We start from the raw sequence: 24,076 nt of genomic DNA, 5'->3' as shown, positions 1-24,076 counted from the left end.
CAGTAGCAGGGAATTAAATATGTTTCTCTTTAAACTGACAAATATGTCATCATATTGATGAATTATCAGTGAATTATCAGTGTTCATTAACGGATTATCAATTAAGGATCAAGTAAACACATGACTCAACGTTGAGATCATCATTAGTTCATGATGAGAAACAGGAATTCATGATAAAGTCTTCACTAATAAATACATCAGTTCATCAGGAGTTACATATTACTTGAGTATATGATTTGTACCATTATTATAAAATGTTACCACTCCTGGTTTTCAGGATTCACTCTGATTTGAAGTCACATCCCTTACTCACACAATTGGGACCCATGGAACTGGGGCTTTGTTCTGCCTTTTTTGGTCCATCTCTCTGCAGCATAATAGACAAAGAAAAGCTCTAGGGATCTCATCAAATGCATTTATGTGTTGAACTTTTGCAGGTTTGTATAGAAGAAAGGCTGTTCAAATGGATTTGCTCAACCAATTAAACTGCTGTAGCCAGATATTTACCGTTCGATCGAAGAATGTACCCAGCAGATAGGATGCAGTAATACGTGCATTTATAAAGCCAGATAAACTGTCCCTTTTTTTAAATATTAAAAATCAAGCACAGTAATATCATATGATAAACTGGCACTTTGTCAGTTAAAGTTTGGTCATTTTGACAAGTCTCTTATTCATTCTTTTATGTTTTGCAATATTTGTGAAATCTTGTTTGACCACAGCTTTTCCTTTTACGTATTTCCCCTATTCTACACTGCTGTTTGATAAATTTACAACATCCTTTATCCCCTGTGGTGTCATAACAGTTGACACGGAAAAATATATGTTTGGCAAGTGTTGGCAAATTAAAACAGATAAGCTGTTTAACTGAAACAAAACATGTTTTTGCACTACGGATTTTTATCTCGCTGAATCACAAATATTTTTTGTACTGTAAATGTATCAATAATGTCGGTTTTTGTTTATTGTCATTTTCCTTTGTATTTCCACAGTCTCAAACACAGAACTACATTCCCCTCTGGGCTAAAAATCTTACTAGAAGATAAATTTCCTACACTTTTTAAGGAAAATGGACATCATAAAGGCAAGCTTGTTTTTCTGTTTGATAGTTTTGTGTGTGGACATCTGTCTAAGCCAAACAGACTGCACAGGGGTTGACTGTCCTGTTCTGCAAAGCTGCATTGAAACAGTATTGGAGAATGGTGCCTGTTGTCCCAAATGCATACAAAAAGGCTGCACCTGTGAGGGGTACCAGTACTATGACTGCACCAAAGCAGGATTCCAGGAGGGGAAAGTCCCAGAAGGAGAATCTTACTTTGTGGATTTCGGAAGCACTGAATGCTCCTGTCCCCAGGGAGGAGGAAATATAAGCTGCCAATTTATTCCATGCCCTGAAGTTCCCCCGAACTGTATTGATGTTTTACAACCTGCAGATGGATGTCCACAATGTGGGCGTATTGGCTGTACCCATGGTAGCAAGAAGTATGAGGCAGGGCACTCCTTTCAAATAGAGCAGTGCCAGGTTTGCCACTGTCCAAATGAAGGTGGGAAGTTAATGTGCTCACCCATCCCTGGCTGTGACCTTCGGAGTGCAAATAAGCCCATGTGGGGAACAACCACTGAAAACAACAGTCCGTTGAGAGACATTAATGGTGGTCATGACACCCAACAAACAAGTCATGGAGAGCCATTCTCTAAGCTTGCATTGGGAAACACTCTTCCACTGTATAAGCAAGACCCGCCCAGTTTTGACTCAGAGAATTATGACGATTCACTGGCAGAACCGACACCTTCCACTATTCACAATCTGGCCCAGCCTCTGGAATCTGCTGCAGTACCTCCAGATCATGCAAAGTCAAGCTCTGCTACCCTCATCTCTCAGGATGACAGGACAGAAGAGCTGAGGGAAAGTCAAACAGGTCCAAACCCAGTGAGCAACAGTGAGGTCAAACAAAACACAGAATCAACCAGTGCTGGGACTCATAGGAAAGCATTAATATCACCTACAACTGCAACTATGCAGAGAGTGCAACAAGAAGTTGGAGAAAGAACCATGGAACATAACAGTGACAGAAAAAGAGTGGTACAGGAGACTTTCAAAGAACCAGTATACACAACCCATAGCAACACAGGGCGCCGGCGCTTCGCTCAGAACAAACATGTGCAGGGTGGTCATAGTAGAAGTCATGGTCGCTCCCATTCTGTCAACAACTCGGGACAAGAACAAGTGTCAATGGTGCACAGACACTCACATGGAACAGAGGAACAGCGCTCATACCCCACTGCCCAGTTCGGTCCTACCAGTAAAGCTCCAATGAGGATGATGGAGGATGGTGAGAAACCACAACGACAACCTCACACTTTAAACAACTACCAGTCTCAGGATATGGAGGAAGGCACAGAAGGTAAGTCTGAAGTAACTCTGACCTTTTTTAATCAACCATACCCTTACTCTCCTGTGCGATGATGGCTGACAGACATTTAAATACATTTGAAACATCCAAAGGCTTTGATTCACTCATTTCTATTGTGTGATGATGAACTGACATATAGTACTTCTCACATCCTGCCTTACAAAGAAGAATTCATCATCAGTCTTTTTCTGGCTGGCAGAGACAAACAGAACAATTGTTCATGTTAAATCTGTTTTCCTGAGATAGCATTTATCTACCTCAATCAGAAATATAAATGACCACGAGATATGTTTCCTCTGAGATATGTTAACATTAAGTCATATTAGACATTGTTCACAAAGCCATGATTAGCATGTCTAATACAGTAGAAGCAGATGAAACTGATTTCTTTCCATACTCTCCTCCCACGTACGGTTATGTGAAAAAGAAAGTCCAACTATCATAATAAAACAAAAAGTGTTTGGCCCTTACCTGGTGATCCTGCTTCAATCCTGTATCCATATCAAGAGGGAAAGTATCAGGCAGATGCTTCTAATCAAATTACATTTGAATTTTTTCATCACTAAGTGCTGAATTTTGGCAGTTTTCTGGTCTGGATCATCCAGGTGTGTGATGACACAGTGCCAAGGAGGAAATACATCATATGATCTTAGAAAAGTTATTTTTGCTGTCCATCAATCTCAGAAAGGTTATAAGACCCTTTCCAAATGATTTCAACGTCCATCAATATATAGTGAGAAAAAGATCACAAGGAGAAAAATTTCAAAACAGCTGCCAATCTCCCAGGAGTGGATGTTCCTGTGAGTTCACCTCAAGGTTAGACTCTACAGGCCTGAGGTAGCTTGTTAATTATAAATTTTCATGATACCACAATTAAAAAAAGCCCAAGTATTTGGAAGTTTTTACAGGATAAATAAGTTTATAAATTTTATCTGAACATACCACAAGATTATTAAACAATGTGGAATGGATATATGTTTGGCTATGTGATGAAAAACAAACACGGCATATCAGCACTAACACCTTATACCAATCGCCAAGCACAGTGGTGGAGGGGTGATGATTTGAACTTGTTCTGCTGCGACAGAACCTGGGTTACCTCACAGTCATTTAATTATTTATGAACTCCTCATGATACTAAAGTGTTTCAAAGTCAGATGTGAAGCCATCTGTCTTACAGCTGGCTCATGCAGCAGGATAAGGATTCCTGCATACCAGCAAATCTACAAGATTTTTATTCTTTTATTTTCTGACAAATAAAACCATAAAACTGAGAGAGGGTGTACTTTCTTTCTCACATGACTACAAATTCTTTATGCAGGCCTTTGGCCAACTGTGAGAATACACAAATTTTCATGTTCAGCTTTATTTAGGCTGGTTTTCTCACAAGCAGCTCGTGTCTGGTGAGATGTTTCAAAATAGTTTAAGAAAACCAAATAAAGAAAATAAACTATATTATTAATTGACAGAAGGCCAAAATAAATCCAAAAATGAAAGAAAAAAAAAACCAAAACTACTACTCAAGGTAAATTACATTGCAGTTGCACAATCTTTGTTTTGTTCCGATTATATAACCTCTGTCAAGTTTATCTAAGTCGTTGGGCTCTGTGCAGTGGCAATTTTTTTTGGGACCATGAAATGAAGTTTTATATTTGTAGGTCTTGTAGTTCTTACACGTCTAAGGGTCAAAAAGAAGACTGAGAGAAGGACTCATATCAAAAGCAACAGGCCTCCTCCACCTTCTCTACCTCTAATAGAGAATGGAGTGATGCATAATTATTCAGATTTCTGCTGCGATGAAGTATGTGATTTTATGCATGACTATAAGTGCTATGAACAGATAAAATTCTTTGCAAGGAAACCTAGTTAGATTTGCAATACTTTATAATTTTATGGCACAAGTAATTTCGCTACATAAAACACTTCTTTATGAGTGACTTAAATAACGGAGGAGTACGATTATTAGCCATGTCATTGTAATCTATTAAAGCACTTCAGTGAAATGACTGAGTTAAACTGTGCCAGGACTAAGAATTCTCACTTATTAGTTGTGCTTTGTCCAGGAAAGTGCAATCAGTAGGTGCACAGTAAAGCTGCTTTACAGCACTATGATTTCTGTTGAGACCTGTCTGGACTTTTCTTTTCTTTCAGCACCTTGCCCCTACAGGTATGTATAGTGTATGTTGAATGTATCTCTGAGATGTTTCTGTACACAACAAGAGATACTTCTGTTGTACACCTAGAGAAAGGATTGCAGCAGGCAGGCTGGAATTAAGATGAAAACCTGCGCAAATGTCAGTGAATGTCTTATTTTTATGACTTGTGGATGTTTTCCAAGCTGTCCATAAGTCAGTTGGGATAAGCTTCAAATTAATTTGTAAATTATAGCTTGGTGAAGTGTTTGAACTACTCAGAGTGGGGTTGTTTTTCTCTGCAGAAAAGGAGCTTACTGGTTTGGAGTTTGCAGGATGGAAAGACACTGAGTTTGTCTCACTGGATGCAAGATTTTAGGAGCGGTGACATGTTAAAGTACAAACAGGAAAAGCCAACTGATAAGGAGCCTGGCTAACACTGTTATCAATGCTATTAGCAGAGGATGTCAAGCTTATTTGCACAGGAAAAGAGAAAGTATGCATAACAAGAGCTTGGCCTTTTTTCTGCAATCAGAACATAGTTGCATTTGCAAGGGAGCACAGCTCAAGATAATTTCTTATTTTTTCAGTCTGCAGCTCCTGCCCATTTGCCCCCTTTCTTTCCAGCAGATGTAGTGTGTGCTCAGAAGGGGGATGGGATTGTTTAGGCTTTCCAATGCTAAGCTGACCTGGTATAGGATTTCTTGGGGGTTGTACCTGCATGAGCAGCATTATGCTCATGTGATGAATGAGACCTCTGTTATCGCTTGATTGCCAGACGCTCCTCCCTGCTCTCTTGCTAGTCAGTGCGATTACCCATCTCCCACGAGGCTGTTGGTTTCCCAATCTTCTTCGTAATCACCTCATTTGAAGCACACTTCCACCCATTTTCCTACTTGAGCAACCATACACCACTGCATTGAACTGAACTAGAACTTTCTCACATACAAATAAAAGGATACAACATGAAGTTTAAATACACTGGATAAGCAGTTGTGTTTATCAACAAAGCTGTCACAACATGTTGCATGTGGGACTGGGCTGACCTGGTGTATAATTTTCCAGAGGATGAAACAGGAGGGTGAATTCCTGAGCTGGCTATGCAAGGATTGATTCCTACTGTACTGCTGCTGCAAAGATCGGTTTGAAAATGATAGTTCACTCTGGCTAATCCAGGGTGCCTTCTCAGTCATCTACAGTAATTTTGGCATGTCTCCTCTCCTCAGCGTGTCCTTACTGAAAAACGCCCAGTGCACATGTTACCCAAGCTTATTTATAAGAAAAAAACATCTGCTCCAGATGCAGAAAACCACTCATATAAGACCCACAACATGAGTAAAAGAGTAACAGGACATTAAGCTTTGAGAAGTTACTATTTTCCATATGAATCTATCTATGTATGTATATATGTTAATTTTTCTGCATGCCCTTACCTTATTTGTAAAATAGTTGTAAAATAGCTGTATTTCTACTTTTCTACTTTGCACCTTATCACCGAAACAAGTTCCTAGTGTGTGAATTGTTCAAAGACAATGGCAATAAAAGTTTTTCTGATTCTGATTTTTTGCACTACAAATCATAACACTATTAAAGTCTAGATAAAAAAATAAAAATAAAAAAATAAAAATATATATATATATATATTTTTTTTTTTTAAATTTTTATATATATATATATATATATATATATATATATATATATATATATATATTTTTTTTTTTTTTTTTTAATTTTATTTTTTTATCTAGACTTTAATAGTGTTATGATTTGTAGTGCAAAAAATAGCAACCGCTTATGAGACTTGTAAAACTGGAAAACCACACCAGTTAGGTAGGAATTATTCCTCAATGTTATTTTTATTCATCTGCTCCACAGTCAGGATTTGGATGGATTTCTTATGGCGAGGGGTGAGAAAATTCCTCATGTACTGGTTTGTGAACAGTCCTTGGAATATATGTGCCAAAACAAGGAAATGAGGAGCAGGTTCAAATTACAAGCGTGTGGCAAATGTTTTGGCAGAGGCGTGCAATGGAATATTTTTAACCCAATTTAATGTGTGAGGAATAGGAGTCTGATGCAGATGTAGCTCAGCTCAACATTTACACAAATGTGTGGATTTTGACACAATGTGTTGGTCTTGAGGAAATGAGTGACCAGAACATTTAAAACATTTTTGATAAGTAAGATTTGCGCTTCATTCTGGTCATTTTACTTTTTTTTATCACAAGTATAACATACATACATACATATATATATATATATACACATTATATATATATATATATATATATATATATATATATATATATATATATATATATATACATACATATACAGATTTTCTTACATGATTACTGGCTTGCTCTGATGGGAAAATTGAGGCAAAAGTTGTCAGTGGCTGAAACTTAATTAGCTGTTTAAGAAATGAAGTCATGGCTACAGCAGGAGAGCCCTTCCTGTGATGTCACCACCAGCTGTTCTTGGATGGTTATTATGCCTTTCAAAGCACATAATATTTCTGCAGGTACTCATGTTGAGAGTGTCACCTCCCCCCATGCACAGGCCTGTGTACACACACGCACACACACATCGACAAACACAGACATGTTTTAGGCTGTAACTGTAGCATGTTCAGCCTCACGAGTTTATGTGTGCAGAAATGTTAAATGTGTGTTTTTTCACAGTGTTGGTTGAGTTCTCTTTAATCAACCTGTACAGTAAATCATTGTAAGGGACCACAAAAAGAGAAGACACTTAAGTCCTGATGAGGTGCAGTACTTTATGACACCTTCAAACGTGTTGAGAGTTGCCGTTTTTGGTTCTACCTCCATATTTCTAGTGTGTGATGTCACCAGTTTTGAATTTAGACAAAAGTGAAGCATCTGGTGTAAATGTTAGCCCAATGGACAGATATAATGACAAGCCTTGGAACAAAGAGATGCTCTTCAACCACTTTTCAAAGGTACATCTAGAAACTCTGACAGCTCAATGAATAAGGCTAGTTTAGTGATTGCACAAGTGAATGGGCTACATTTCCCTGCAGGCTTAATTATAAGGACTGTCAAAGAGAAAAGACAAGATTTGCTTAGATTAAACATAGCTTGGTTAAGCTAGTTTTTCTTTGTTTTCATCCTCAATAGCTTTTTTGGTGTATAAACAAAAAGCAAACTCCTTTAGAAACATGGTCATTGTATGTAACTGTAAACCAGCCGTCATGACAAGCTGATTGAACGAATTTGTGTTTGTTCAAAACAAGTGAGTTGATTTTATCGGGAGAAAATGAATAGGAACCATAAGCATGACGATGTCTTCAATATACTTTCACACAGGTTCAGATGGACTTCAACTGCACAGCTGGCACAGATACTGTAGTTAAGCATCGAGGAAACATTGTGCCTCACAAGTTTTAGATTTTCTCTGTTCTAAACCTTTAAATTATGCACACAGCGACATTCACCCGCTCTGGTCTGAATAATCGCTTTGGTCTTGTTATGTAGGTATATCTAGAAGAGGCATTTCAGCAGAAACAAGTGGATGTGGAAGTGCGAAACATTCCTTAGACTTTCTCGCATATCAGTGCTGAGCTTCATATATTTGGTATTGCAGCAAGGTTTACACTTTCCTTTGTGTGACCTCTGCCCTCATTTAAAGCCGGCATGGCAATAGACTGTAGTTAGAGACCAATTAAAATGTTAGAGGTTTGTAAATGTCTTTACTTTCTGTTTTTTTCCTTCCCATGTAAGAGGCATAGCTCCAATGATGATTGTCCAAACTGAATTACCTGATTAACTGCAGAATGAATTGCTTTAGAGTTTATTAAAAATCTGTAATTCCTCTTGCAGTGCCACTGCTGTTGTCACTGTTTTTCAAATGTTTGTCTTTTTTGATCTAGCATGTTCTCAGTGCCTAAGAAGACATGAATGTCCTGAGTTTTCTCTAGTACAGTATTCCAGGGGCCACAAATCAACGCTGGAATGCACTACCCTGTTATTGAATGAGCATGTATGCATTTTGCTCTGATGTGTTTTTGCTTTGGCCCAGTTTGAAATGAGGTGCTAATATGTTCCCCTTTCTCGTTGTTATAGCCACGATTAACCAGGACAGAGCTACAGAGAGAGAGAGAGAGAGAGAAAGGAATAGCTTTGCTCTGGAGGCAGTTTTATTAAAGTTTTGGGTTTCATACTTTTCCCTGCCAATTAAAGTGCATGCAGAGTGGGGGACTCTAAAAAGAAAAACACACATTGTACTTAGTATTCTCAACATGTCATCTCCAGAGTCAAGTGTCCTAGAAAAGGATGAAATTTGGTTTCATTTCAGATATTAATAACCTGATTTAACAGCAGCACACTGATGGGATTTTCAGATGCTAAAATTGAGCAATATCACTTCATTTGAATTCACATTGTAAACATTCTCATTTGATCGCTTTCAAGAACTGGATGTACTGGGAATTTGGATCTAGATGCCTGTATTTTTGTTACAGTGTCTGTCAATGAGCTGGTGAAGACCTGCTGTGAGACTGGAGAGAAATGGGCTTCAGCTAATGGCCACTGCAACAACATGGAGCCAACAACAAAAGATAGGGACTCTATTTGCCGGTGAGCTCATTATGTAACACACATTCAACACATCAACGAGGTAAACACTGGGGTTTTGAAAAACAGAATGGAAAACAAAATTCCACATATAAAAATAGGTTTTCGAGCTTGATTAATCACATTTAATTAATTTGACTTTGCAAAGCTGCATGGTTCCCAGAACAGGGCTGTTTAATTATTAAGACTGACATTTCAGCTTCTCCTTCTAATCAAATTCCTAGAAACCTGAGAACATAGTTCATTCAAGACTGTGACAGTCTGCTTGGGAAAAATTGTTGTTCCTGTATGGCCTCAGTTGCAATCCAAACACTTCTTTAGTTGTTTCTCATGTGTGTCTTTCTCTGTCTCTAGTTGTTTCTCATGTGTGTCTTTCTCTGTCAGGACTGCCCAACAACAGTGCTGCCTCGGTTCCCTGAGAGAAAGCCAGTGCTTGGCTGGAATAAATGCAGCCAGAACAGGAAATATGTGTGAAGAAAATGCCAGCACTAAATGTGGGATTGACTCCTACAAGGCAAGTATCAGTGAGCAGGTACTAGGGCTGCTTTGACATGAGTCTTAAAAACACAAAACTAATACTCAATGAGGAACTTTGGTCTCAGTGATGTGGTATGGAGTCACTTATTTTAGTATTGTATTAAATTTAAACAAAGTTACTCTATACTTATTATATTTTATGATTCCTACAGTCCAACAGACTTTGTTATTTTTGAAGCAAATAATGGAAAAATGTCAGATGTTAATATTTGGCCTTTGAAACAGTGGAAATGGAAGTGACAGATAGTACTTTATTATTTTTAACTGGCTATAACTTAAGTGTTCACCAGGTTTCCCAAAGCCACTCACATGGCCTGTTTTGAAGAAATTCAACCATTTAGACAATTCAACACCTTCAAGATATTATTGACACTTCTGTGCGGTCCAGCTATCCACTGTTGGTTCCTACCACCTCTCTGAGGTATCCCTGTAGTTTTAGTAAACACCTTGTACAATCACCCAACATGACACAAGATTTGATTCGGTTTGTTTTTTTTTTAATGCTGTATTGTGGTAAACTTGCTTAAATCAAAGCAAAAGACTGGGCATGAGTGGATGTTACTTGCATTTCTACACTTGAAGTGAAACTCACCAAGATGAAAAGACAGGAACTCTGTAAATTACTTTTGCATGTTGAAGGCTTTGGCTGTGGGCTGAAAGCAGTATGCTAACATCCTTAAAATAGCTTTAATTTGGAAGGCATCTCCTTCAAAAACTTGATATGATCCGCGACTAAATGTTTTTGTGAACTTCAGGAGTGCTGTGGCTGTTGCTCCCTTGGGCTGCTGTTCCATAAAGAGGGGCATCGCTGTGAAGCCCACCAGTTCCTAGGTTTCCACTGCCAACACATTTTTCTAACCTGCTGTGAGGGGGAGGAGAAGAGGCACACTATAAGAGAGAGGCTGGCTCTGGACTCCACTCCAGGTCCAAGAAAAGGTATTATGAACCAATACTTACATGCGCAAATACACAGTCTAGAAATAAAGATGTTGTTTGGTGGATGCATTTTCAGGGAGACTGAAATAAAAGGAAATCAATTTTTCTTAAACCAGTTGTTAAAGGATCTTCTCTCACCCTGCTGAAACACAGTACAACTAATAGCCTTGTTCAACCTGAGCACTGTAGTTCTAATAGATCTAAAGTCTGGTGCCTGCTGGGTGCTGTTTTCAGTCCTTTTCCTGTAAACTGCTGTGTGTTGAAAATTTTCTTACACAGATTAATTTTTAGCTGCTATGAGCTGGAAAAATAGACTGAAACTGTTTTCGAACTTTTTCTGCCTCGTGGTCATGACCGTTAAGGAACATTTGTCAGAATGATAATTAATGATAATTAGAATTGTATTTTTTTTTTCCTTGCCGAAGATTTTGCCAAGAATCAGAATGAGAAATAAAGCGCACATCTTTGTTACACTCCATCTTTCTGCTGTGCCTTGTGATAAGAAGCCATTACATTATTGATGATTAAACCTTGTATGGGATGGACATGCTGTTGTAGCATAATTATTACAAGAAAAAAGAACAACTAAAGAAATCCTCAGTTGTCTGATTGCAAAACAAGGGTTCCTCACTCTCATTATCTCTGTATTGAAAATGCATTTACCTTTGTGCTTTTTTTATTGCCTTGATGAAGAAAGGTTTTTATTGCAATAATTTTCCCTGTGTTATAGTTTCAGACAGCTTATACCCTAAAGAGGCATTCTCCTTCGGTGAGGAGCAGGACGGGGAGAATGCAGTGGAGGGTCCCGTTGAAGTGGAAGATATGGATGAGTGCCTGATATATGAGGGCAACATCTGCCACCACAAATGTGTCAACACGCCTGGCTCATTCCGGTGTGAGTGCTTCCCCGGGTATGTGCTGCAGGACGACGCTTACACTTGTGCAGAAGGTAAAGTGAAAATCGCCAATCACATTTAGTCATTTTGACATTTCCATGGACGACTAGCACACAGGGAAGTCCTGCTCTGTGCCATTAACTTTTTAAAGTGTGATGTACTGTACAGTCTGCATGCATGTCAGAAAGACCGCATTTACTTCCGTTTGAGTTCCTTCCTGCCTGCAAGGCCTGATACAGCCTCATAATAATTATTCTATTCTTACACTAACATCCCTTTCCTGGATCTGACTATTTGCATCACTGCTGTTGTCAAAAAGCATTTCAGCTCTGCTTTTTCATTAGTGTTTTTTTTTTCATCATTTCTGCTTCCTCTCTCTCTCTTTTTTTTTGGGCAAATTCTTGATCTCAAAAGTTAAGAAGAATTTATACGTAATGCAAAGCAACGAGCCAGACTTTAATCAGCAGTAGCTTTTATCAACCCGAGCCTGTCTCAACAGGATTCTAATGCCAGAGCTCTCTGCAAATTACAGTGAGGTATGGGGCGCACTAATAAAACTAAATGTTTATCTGCAGGCTGTGCTTTTTCCTGTCTCACCTTCATTGCCATTACAACTTTCATCCATAGTCACTAGCTTCATATCAGTGGATGAAAATGCAGGGATTGCACAGGTCTCTAACTAAGGAGGTTGTAGATGATGGAGAGGTAGAATTAGTGATTACAGTGCAATACATCGTTTCTCTGCTGACATTTTTCATGTTTGTGCAGAGGCGGTGGATGAGGAGAACAGACTGAGGGAGGCTAACAGGGAGACAGCAGAGACCACCTCACCACTTCTGCCTCCCACCCAGCCAACTGTGTCAATCAACCCCTGTGAAGGTTAGTCATGCAGCTTAATCATGAGGAGTCACAATGAGCTGTTTAATTTATCCAAATGTCTTCATCTGAGAGTGGAATATGCATTTTTGAAGTATGTTTAAAGGAGAAGACGGCACAGACTGTCTGGTATGAAGTGTAACTGTTCTGCAAACGTCAAACTGAAGCAATATCTCAGATTCCATCTCTCAAATGCTCCAGATGGATGTCTATTTCACCGTGGGCTAAAAGTGAGAAATAGAATATGACTGGTCGGAGATCAGCCTTGAAAAAGGAATTGAGCTGGCAACAATTCGATAGATACCATTATGTCTCCTACACAGACCTTCAAAGCTCTTCTCTGTTTCTGTGTGAGCACTACAATGTGAAGTAACGGTACAGCAAGTTTTATGTGACCTGACTATGCAGTGATCATTTCAGGAAATGACATCTGTGAGCAACAGTGCACCCTTGTGGACAGAAGGCCACAGTGCTCCTGCTCGTCAGGATTCTCCCTCAGAGATGACGGGCGCTCTTGTAAAGGTAAACAACCAAAACCTTGTTATAAGAATAAAAAGCTGTTCTTACATCACACTTTGGTTGATGTGGGGATTATGGGTAACAGGAGGTAAGCAAGGAGCTCTCAAGTTTCAGCCCTCATCCTAGTTTTTTTTTTTCAGCTAGAGGAATTTAGTTCCAGCTGAGGAGACTTTCTTGGCGAGGCTGTCTGCCACTGATTTGGCTTCTTTCACTCATCAGTGCCTCTAGATCTGCAGTGGAGATACAGCTCTAATCCTCTGTGGGAGTTTTCATCTTGTTCTTCAACTGAGTCTATACCAAAGGGATTATTCCAACTATCCATGCATTATCATGATACATCTCGCCCAGTGCATACCATAGATACCCATTATTTTCCACTCAGAATGGTGGTGGACTGTGTGTTTTATCATGAGCTCAATCAGCTACTGCTCTGTGCCTAAGCGGTCTGCCTGGGAATACAAACTTGAGCCATGAATACAGACTGAGCCATTGGTCTGTCTGTCTTCTGTTTGACAGAAGCAAACCGTGGCAGTGGTAACACAGAGCATAGCTAAGTGTGGTGACAAATTTCTCATTGTGTGGATGTTATTCCCATTGGCCTCGTCCCTAATCTCTGTCCAGGAGGAGGGTTCGACCTGTCTCTTTAACCTGTTTCTAAGCGCTGACTGTCGCATACAGAGCATTCAGCGCTTGACGTTCATTGCACATCTCGCCTGCTTTCTCTACATCTGTTCACCTGGCTTCATCATCTGCGTTCTTCCCGTTGTTTATACACTCACACATTTGTCTTAATTCTTTTCTCCAGACATAAATGAGTGTTTGTCTGCACGTGCCTGCCAGGTCAATGAGCGCTGCATAAATACTCCAGGGAGTTATGTCTGTCAGAGACTGATCACCTGTCCCCCTGGATACCAGCTCAACAGTGACATTTGTGAAGGTACTGTGCGCACTATCAGCAATGAGCAGCATCAACATGCACACTTCCACCTACTGTGAAATGGATTAAAAGGATTTTACTGTCTAAGAAATGTGCTTTGTTCAGAAACAATCACTTTTATTCCCCTTGAGAGTTAAGCATTGGAAGTAAGATATTTATAGATATGCTCTTATTTTTTATTTAAGCTAAAGCCAAGAGGGAATAAGAAAATGCCTAACTCAACTTTTTTCATTGTAGCTGTTTGCTGTTAACTCTAAGAGGACCTGCCTTGGTTGTCTTTGTGCCCAACTTGGGGTTGTAACACTAAACCTCCCAATATGTCTCATTATTTCCATACATCAGGTCTGTTTAAGCCTCATTTATATAACTGCAGCAGTTCTCAGGGAAAAGGATTTCTGTGAAGAGTGAGTTTCATATAGGCTGTAAATGTTTTTCCCACTTTTAGATGGAGTTTTCTGACAGTTTATTATTGCAGTGTAGTCCTCTGTTTTAAGGAATTCACCAGGGTGCAGGAGACCAGTATTTTATGGAGTAAAGTTTCTACCATAAAGTGATGCAAAGTGTTTCAGAAACTGTATGTATCACATAAGATATGTTTGTCTTTATAAGATTAAAGCCACATTTTTATTTTAAAAAATATGAAACGAAGATGTCAAATGAATATAATAAAAAAAATTCTTTATTTGTTCTTTTAATTAGATGCCAGCAATGTGCCTAACAAGGTTTTTCTGTTTGCTTTTTTTTTTTTTTTTACCAATATGTTGCATCTAATTTTAATAAAACTGAAAACCACTGTAGTCAGCGTTTCTAGGTTTGCTTACATGCTAGATCTGGGCTGTGTCTAGTTTGGCATTACTTGTTTTTTACCATCTTACTCTACACTAATATACCACAATGATCAATGCAGACTTTTGAACTGTTTACAAGCCAAATGGACAATTTACCTTACAATCCAAAGAATGTATAATTTACAGAATTTCAGATCCTAAATAGTTATACTACATGACAGTTTTTCTGCTTTGCCTCATGGTATCTCGCATTATTTTGTTAACATAGACTGATGAATTTTTAGGTTTAGTCTCTATAAAGTTGCATAGAATGGTTAGAATCAGAGGATACAGAAATTATTTATGCGCAGTTGCATTTGTTTTGTTTCAGAGGCCATGCAGGCATTTGGCTGACAGAGTTATATCTGATTTTGATGCCATGCCAAGTGAGGGTCTGGACATCAAACCATTTTAGTGTTAATGTTTAGCATCCTTCCCTATGGAGATTTAACAGGATTCTCTAAATATTTTTATATATTTTTTTTTTTTATGTGTGAACTGTTTTTTTTATGTCACAAAAAGAAACCTTTCCGTATGTTCTTCTTAAAAACTACTCCTTGCATGTCTAATTATTTTACTGAGCTAAACTCAGATTTCCCAATTAATTGTGAGATTTTTAAGACAGTTTTTCATCATTGCATTCTTAATTTTCAGAAACATTCTTGCTAACGTCAAATTAGAAATAAGGTATTATGGCTCTCATAAAGATAAGGATCCACAATTCTGACATTTGCAGGAGACCGACTTTGGTTGGTGAAGACAAGGCTTAACTTTTGTACCTCATGGAAACTAACAAACCAAAAGTGCTGCAAGGCATGAAACCCAACAAGAACCAAACAGACAGAAAACCAAACAGACAGGGTAGACACTGATATAGTAAGACAAGGGTCTGGTCATGAACAAAAGAGGCTGGGGATTCAATGTCCAGGGGAGAGTATTGATTAATGTAACAGGTTTAAAGCTATCAGCAAATTGAAACAAGTCTTATGGCCAAGTAATAAAACTAGCTGCTTTATGTAGTCTTTTCCTTTTACAAAATTAAAATCAAATCAAAATTTATTTGTATAGCACCTTTCATACATGAAGCAGCACAAAGTGCTTTGCATACATTAAAACAACAAGGAAAACAAATACACACATGTAATCATTCACACACACACATACATCCCCTCCCAATCCCATGTTGCATGGCATAGCTCTAAAAAATTATTCTGTCTCATTAGCAAAAAAAAAAAAAAAAAAAAAAAAAAAAAAAAAAAAACAAGGTCATGAAGTTAAGAAAATACAGTAGGAAGAATCAGGAAAAGAGAAGAGACACTGTGACAACATCCAGAAGTTCTGACTTTGGTCTGCAGCAGTGAAACTACAGATTAAAGAAGAAGTCCTTTGCCTCATGCATCTTTATTTTCAACTTATAACATAATAAATATTGTTTTATGTAATGAGTTACCCTGAGGATCCGTAATTCAGCCACACACAGGGAGTTCTGGACAAATGACCAGTTTATTGGTGGAGGAGTATGAACAGAAGATCAGTCCAAGGGAGTGGTCTGCAGAAGAAACCAGGCAACAGCTGGGAGGTAAACAGGATGGCAAAATACTCATCCAGGCAAAGACAAGGCTCAGAGATCCAAAGACAGGCAGGGTCGGTAACCAGAAGATCCGAAAGGTAGCGGTGTCCGTCGAGGGCAAGGCAAGGAGGGTAATCCAGGGGCATGAAGCAGAGGGTCGGCAACTGAGGAACAATCCGTAGAACGCTGGAACAAAACTAGACATAGGTCTGATTATTATCTGGCAGAAAAGGAGGGATTGGAGGGAGCTTAAGTAGGCAGTGAGAGAAAAGGAAACCAGGTGAACTGAATGAGGTAGCAGAGGCAATTAGGAAGCCAGCAGGTGGATCGAGTAATCAATGATGAGCGCCAGGAGATCAGGGTGGCAAAAACATGACAGTTTTATTATTAAAGTTGGTTATCCTGAAAGACATGGTCACAAACTGGTCAGTCACCTGCCTGTCTTCATATTTATTTGTTTAAATCAGGTAATACCACTGAAAAAAAATAATCAAAGCATTTATTTGAATGTTTTGACGGTAAGTAAATGTGAGATAAAGTTCTTTCATAAATGATGCTCCAGTGTTTCCCAGGAGATAACAAAGGAGTATTAAACAACTGTTCCTTGTCATGAATGTGACCAGCTCCTTTGGTTTGCACTTAGGAAGACTGCATGAAGCAGACAAAACAATTTACAAAACAGAACAGCACAATTTCCAAAAATATGTAGAAACAAATGTAAATCTGAAAATAAACAATTTGCAGCCAAATTAGACACCATGATGTAAGCATAAACATACATTTTTCTACAAACGTTAATATTCCTGCATACTTTTCCCAAAGCCTGACACACGGTAACAGTTGCATCATCCTAAACATGCAATGAAATTACAACAAAAACAAATTTGTAATATTTTGTCAAAATGATCAAAATGAACTTTTGCAATAAAAATTAAAGTATTACAGTAAACACATGTGGGAGACTTGTAAATATGTGGAGTGACAGGAAAACATTGTCGGAGATTCAAGGAAGTTGAATTTTCTCCAGAATCACATAAATCAGCAAAAGGAAGATTTTTGTCTTTACTTTCGTTGAGCTTCTTCTCTGCTGGCAGGGAAGTCACAGCCAATTTCTCAAACATTTATCTTACCTCCTGGTTTTTCTCCCTCTGTCTTAATCGCTGTCAGGCTCCCTCAGCTACTTGCAGACTCTGCCAGGTTTGTGTCAGAAGGAAGATGCTCAATCACTATCTCCTGTTTAGAGACCTATCTTATATTTGCCTGGCTGCCTGCCAGAGCTGGTTTAGGCCTTTGCAGCAATTACAGTGGCAAAACTCTTCAAACTTGCTTGAAAACAAGATAACATTTATAGCTTAGTAACACACAATGCATGCACCCTGCATTTTGTGATCTTTTGAAATTGTTATTCCCCTCCAGGTTTGGTTTGCAGTATAGCAGGAGTTGTCGAGAGTTGATTGGCAGGAAATAAAGCCCCTAGAAGACAGGTTGTAGAGGGCTCTGGGGTAGCATACCACATTGATTGCTGGCACTTTGCAAAGGAAAACTGATGCTTGTGACTTGTGTTGTTTTGTCTTGTTAGTTATATTCATCTAATTAACCTATCAAGATGCTATTCAGGTAATTTAGCTGTTATAAAATTGATTAGTAAAGGCCAGGTTCCTAAGCTATAACTGCAGAAAAGGGCAAATGTACTCTCTGTCATTACACCACAGTGCCATCCAGTGGACAAAGGTGACATTACATGTATACTTGTGCAGTTGAATTAGTCTTTACTTGCAAATTTTCCCTCTCCTGCAGACATTAATGAGTGTGAGCAGAACCATAACTGTGGAGTTGGCTTTGAATGTGTGAATACACTTGGCTCATTCAGATGCAACCCCAAACCTCGCTGTCCTGTCGGCTTCGTCTCGGACCCACAAGGCATCTGTGTAGGTAAGAAAACAAGGTACCTTTTCGCATACTTAAATTTTCTCAGCTGAATTAAGTAAAGTCAACTGTTGTGTTTGTGTCCTTTCATGATGTTTGCTTGTAGATAACCCTTTTTTTTCTTTTTTGTCTCTTCTTCATTGTCTTCTTCGTTCTTGCCTCAAATAATTTTTAAAGATCATTACGTTATAGACATAAACAAAAATAAATTCTGATGTATTGAAATATATACAACCAAAATATTCTTATCATGTACTGATCATGCACTGATTGTAGTAATATTTTGTATTTTGTTATGGCTTTAGGGATGAGTATGTTTTTTTTTTGTTTTTTTTTATTCAGGCAAACCTAAAAAAAACCCTTTCATTTTAACTGTACTACAGCAACTAAAAAATACAGTCAAAGTGATTACTTCATTGTATTTTAGTCATATGAACACAATCATTTACAGATTCCTTATCTTATTTCCAAACAAGTTGTCAGGCAGGAAAAAAAATTTTCCCCACACATGAATCATTGTCTGCGAAGATGTGCGGGCGTACAGTATGCAGATGAATCAGCAGAGCTGCAGTGACAGAGGGGTTAAATGCCACACAGACAGGTGATCATAGAAGTTGCTGTTAGGGTTGCAAAGGGGTAGATAAAAGCCAATCCTCTGTCCTCCTTCAGTACAAACCGATGCTGTGGAATTAGCCCCGAGGGGCAGGAACTGGAGCATGTCGAGGCAGCAGACGCTTCTATAAAAGGGGTGTAGAAGAAATGCTCTGAGAAATGACAAAATGAAGAAAATGTCAGACACATGCACACAACAAAGTTATCCAAGGGAATGCATCTGTGTGATGTGTGTTTGCTTTGATATCACAGCACAGTGTGGTTAAAGAGGTGCCCTCTGGTTTCCCATGCCTCATCTTGGAGCCTGTGGGGCTTTCCTCCTCTTCTAGCTGTCTTCACCTTTATCTCACTCTCTCTATGTTTCTCTCCATACCAGACATTGATGAATGTGGTGCTTTGACCCAACCTTGCGGTCCAGGCTTCAACTGTGTCAACACAGCAGGATCCTACGTGTGTAACAGGATGATAATATGTAGCCGTGGCTATCATGCCAGTCCTGATGGATCCAGATGTGTCGGTATGAGTTTTAACTTCCTGCATGCATAATCAGATTTGGTATGTCAACTCAAAGTCAGTGTCAGAATATGTGTTGTAACATAGGTCTGCGTTTATCTCACTCATACATAAGAACAGTATTGTGTTTTTTATCCTTTGAAATGATTATTTATTATTTAATAAAGTATTTAAAAAAACTGATATCATAAGGAATAATAAAAGTTGTTGGATATTTATTGATGTATTTTGTAGATATGGGTGTTTGTATGTTGATGTCTGTAGTATATCTGTGTGTATGTGAGTATATGCATGTATATATATGGAAATGTGTGTGTATGTGTATATATGTGAATGTAAATATGTAAGTATGTGACGTGCAGCGACACAGAATATAAAACTAGATGAGTAGAAAGGATGGGAATACCAAATAAGTGTACACTTCTTCCCACTCCTTATTGTCAAACTCCTTTTATTATTGAATTGATGAGGAATTATTATTATTGTTATTATTAATAATATTAATATTATGAATATTATTATTTTCTTCCTTAGTATGTATTAGTATGTATGTATAAGTGTGTGTGTGTACATATGTATGTATACGTATGTACATATATTTTTTTCTTTTCTTATCTTCTTTCATTCGTTTGTTCGAAAAATAAATATTATTTTTTTAAAAAACTAGACATCCAAAAGTACTAAGCTTTGGGAAAACACTTGTTATGCGTGAAGTAATTTGAGTTAACCAAAGCTGAATGTCTTTAGTATTAATGAACTGATTAAATGTGTGTCCTTTAGATGTGAATGAATGTGAGAGCAACCAGCATCGATGTGGAGAGGGCCAGCTGTGTCTCAATTTGCCAGGCTCCTATCGTTGTGAGTGCCAGACAGGCTACCAGTATGACTCGTTCCGGAGGATGTGTGTAGGTATGATAAATATTAGACATGCCATCTGAATAGGAACCCATGCTAAATTGTGAAAGAAAAATAATTAAAAAAAAAACCTTTTCAGTTGCCTCCAGTTTCCTGTTCATTCTGTTGCTCCATCCCTTTCTGTCATGCTTCACCACTTATTCAGTCGTATGCGCTATCCATTTTCTTTGTCTGCCTTTCTTGCTCCTCCTGCTTATTATTCTGTGGCAGGTGAGCTGCCGCTGTTTCCCTAAAGCCAGAGAGTTTCCGATCACATCTCCTGGCCCTGCTGCTGCCGCTGCTCCCCTTTTATGAGCTTCATTGTGTTATGCTGTGACTCTCAAAATGATTCACTCCTTTCAAGTGTTTAGACTATCAGCAGATACATGATTGCCTCACATCACACACTCATTGACATGCACACTCATACATACGCACATACACTTTGTCATGCAGGCTGACAAACCTTCAACAAACATGGCCACTTGCACATATCAGTAAAAAACACACAAATGCAGAAGGCCTTTACCAATTTATGGTAATAATGATGATGATGATGCTGATGATGCTTCCTCTCAGATGTGAACGAGTGTTGGCGATACCAGGGCCGTCTCTGTGCCCAGACCTGCGAGAACACCCCGGGCTCCTACAAATGCTCGTGCACCTCTGGTTTCCGCTTATCTGGTGATGGCAAGAACTGTGAAGGTGTGTTTGTGTTAATGTCAGTCAGCATGGGTGTGTGTGCATGTTGATGCTTGTTTCTGAGAATATGTGTGTGAAAATATGCTTGTCTGCATGTGTCTGATGAGACAACAGGCTTGTGTGCATTCAGAAATGCTGGTTTACAGGCCAACGCTGATATTAAAAGATTGATCAGCTGGATTAGTGTATTTTACTGTACAATGATGCCATGCCTTCATTTGAGAGCTACTAAATGCATAATCGACGTAATAACAACATATTGTTTATATCTCAGGATTTTAAAAAAAACGGAGTTACTTTGATCAAGTGAATTGTGACAGTAATGAGCTCCAACCTCTGATCTGTAGATGTGAATGAGTGTCTGGCCAATCCATGCAGTCAGGAGTGTGCCAACATTTACGGTTCGTACCAGTGCTACTGCAGAACCGGCTACCACCTCAGGGAGGACGGGCACACCTGTGAAGGTGGGGCGGGCCGTATGCTACACCACCAACATCACATTCATTCCACATGCATAAATCAATTTCACATGAATTATCTTCTTCCTCAATCAGACATCGATGAGTGTTCCCAGAGCATCGGCCATCTGTGCACCTACAAGTGTGTGAACGTTCCAGGCAGTTACCAGTGCGCTTGTCCTGAATATGGTTACACCATGTCTCCAAATGGACGATCTTGCAGAGGTGATTGAAAGAACAAAGCCCCGCTTTGCCAATCATGAGTGCTGTAGCTGCTATAAAATTGATTTTAAAAAATTGCTCAGCACCTATTTAACTTTTCAGACAGTGTGCAGTGATGGTTCTGCTCAGATAAATATAATTGGTAGTCTTATAGCGGTGCAGTAATTACACACTTAATAAAACTTTATTGGCCAAAAATCTTGTCTTGCTAATTCCATTTTTTTTTCTTTTCTTTCTTTCAACATGAGCAGTCTATCTTCTTTGTAAATATCTCCTCTTGTGATGACACCAGCAGTAATGCAGGCCTTATGAACTGATTGTGTGTTTTAGATATTGATGAGTGTGCAACACGGGCTCATAACTGCTCGCTAGCTGAGACCTGCTACAACATCCAAGGAGGATACCGCTGCCTTTCTCTGAACTGTCCACCTAACTACCGTAAAGTGTCAGACACGTAAGTACACAAGTTATCCAGCATCCTGAGGTCCTAACAAAGAATCTTGGTTCATTTATTTTTTTTATAGAAGTGGCTTTAGACATTGAAATATGTGTTCTCAAACACAGAACTTTTTTTTTTTTTTCCTGGTGTTGCCTCTTTAATCTTTGAAAAGTTTGACACTGCAATGTTTTTGTGAGTGTACAACTTAGGATAATGACATAAATGAAAGGAAGTAACAGTATATCAAGTCTTATCGGCACTTCCCAAACAGCTTCAGTTAGCTGAAGCACTGGTTTATAGATATAAATAGCCTCTTCTGATTTTACTCATTCTCTAGATATATTTGATGTTCTTTCAGTATTAATGCGTCGTGTCAGTATGTGTCGAGGATGAAGGATGGAAATGCAGGGTGAAGAGGCAGGGGGCAGGTAGACAGAGACTGATGGTTCACTGAAGAAAACTTTAGGCAGGATGAGTAAATGAGTAACTCAAGAGTAGTAAAGAAGAGAAAGCAAAACTAAGATTTGGACTAATGAACAGGGAGGATAACGGCAGGGCAACAGGATTTTCCAGTGAACAAAAGAAACCAAGGAGTATCGTACTGAGGAAAGATGACTAAACAAATAGCATGTGTAACAATATATGAATTTGGACCAGGTGTAAAAGACAGGAAGTAAAAGACTCAGACAAGCAACACCAGGCACAAACTAAAAAAAGGATGAAAAGAACTGAGAAAGAACCTGTAAACTATAAGACATATTATTCATTAAAGTTATATGTAAAATTGTTAGTATATTTGAAGCTTTCTATTAGGACACTGTATTTTCTGTCCCTCAACATTGTTTAAAGAGGCTTTGAAAATGTCTGCTTTTGTTGTTTGTAGGCGCTGTGAACGAATCAGCTGTCCCAACTATGTGGAGTGTCAGAACTCTCCTCTAAGAATCACTTATTACTACCTCAGCTTCCAGTCCAACATCATCATCCCGGCTCAGATCTTCCGCATCGGACCATCTCCTGCTTACTCAGGTGACAATGTTATCGTGACAATCACGCAGGGAAATGAGGAGAACTACTTCAGCACAAGGAAGCTAAATGCCTACACAGGAGCTGTGTACTTACAGCGACAGGTTCAGGGTCCCAGAGATTTCCTAATCACTGTTGAGATGAAGCTTTGGCGACAGGGGATGTTTACTACTTTCCAGGCAAAGATATATGTCTTCATTACAGCCAACCTGCTTTAACGGACCACCATGGACCTTAGCACAGCTACAAGGAATCACAAATCCGCTGTCAGCTGTGACGGGTTTGAACATTTAGTCCTGCTTTCATTAGCTGATGCTAATTTCAAAACATTTCTGTAAAAGAAGTGGAAAGGAAAAACTGAATGCTTTGTGTCACTGTGTTTCGACTGTGCATTAAAACAGTGTAACATGTTGCTTCAACACAAACAATTAATAAAGAATCAAATTTAAATATTTCTTTTTGGATGCAGATAAAAGCAGAAAAATTGAACTTTATGACATATATAATGCTGAAAATTGACAGTAAGCAACCAGCTTTGTCATATCATAGTTCTACTGTCTTCCTGATATCAGATTTATAGTTTGATATCTGTGATGAGAGCATTTTTTTGTTTTTTTTTCCATTACTGAACACCTACTATGTTTTATTTTTCTTTTAACCTGCACTGCTGCTTGTGTTTTGTTTTTGAAGTACTTTACAGATAATTTAATGTTACCCTGTGTATTATGGTATATTTTGTATACATGAGGTACACTTTGGATGGATGTATCATATTTTTATGCTTCAAATGGCAATAAAGTATTTTAGTAAAATATTAAAAGAAATAAAAGGAGCATACGTGTTTTTGATATATAGCCCCTTTTTTGATCTGACACACTTATTTTATGATGGATGCAACATTAGCCAATACCCAATACATAATGAAGTTGTTCAAATATATCACTTGTTCTTGTCAAGACATGTATTACAATAAATATCCTTGTAATTATTTTCATATCTGTTCACACCTTACTAATGAACTTAGCTTGAGCTTCATCCATCATCACAC

General features: G+C 38.5%; 1 protein-coding gene across 1 annotated transcript; it reads left to right on the top strand.

Moving 5' to 3' along the window:
- Window positions 1-1,069: 1,069 nt before the first annotated feature.
- On the top strand, window positions 1,070-23,246 carry LOC306754522 (fibulin-2-like; the record flags this gene model as incomplete). The annotated part of the gene is made up of 16 exons (XM_079238539.1): window positions 1,070-2,405; window positions 9,030-9,144; window positions 9,526-9,655; window positions 10,434-10,614; window positions 11,345-11,563; window positions 12,279-12,389; window positions 12,807-12,908; window positions 13,711-13,842; window positions 18,037-18,171; window positions 19,154-19,294; window positions 20,071-20,199; window positions 20,764-20,889; window positions 21,234-21,350; window positions 21,441-21,569; window positions 21,897-22,020; window positions 22,889-23,246. 16 exons carry the CDS (start codon window positions 1,070-1,072, stop codon window positions 23,244-23,246), a joined length of 3,585 nt encoding a protein of 1,194 aa, XP_079094665.1.
- Between the last annotated feature and the right edge of the window lie 830 nt (window positions 23,247-24,076).

The sequence above is a fragment of the Telmatherina bonti genome (assembly GCF_933228915.1).
Source record: "Telmatherina bonti genome assembly, chromosome: 4".
Classification (NCBI taxonomy): Eukaryota; Metazoa; Chordata; class Actinopteri; order Atheriniformes; family Telmatherinidae; genus Telmatherina; species Telmatherina bonti.
This window is presented reverse-complemented; position numbering and strand designations above follow the sequence as displayed.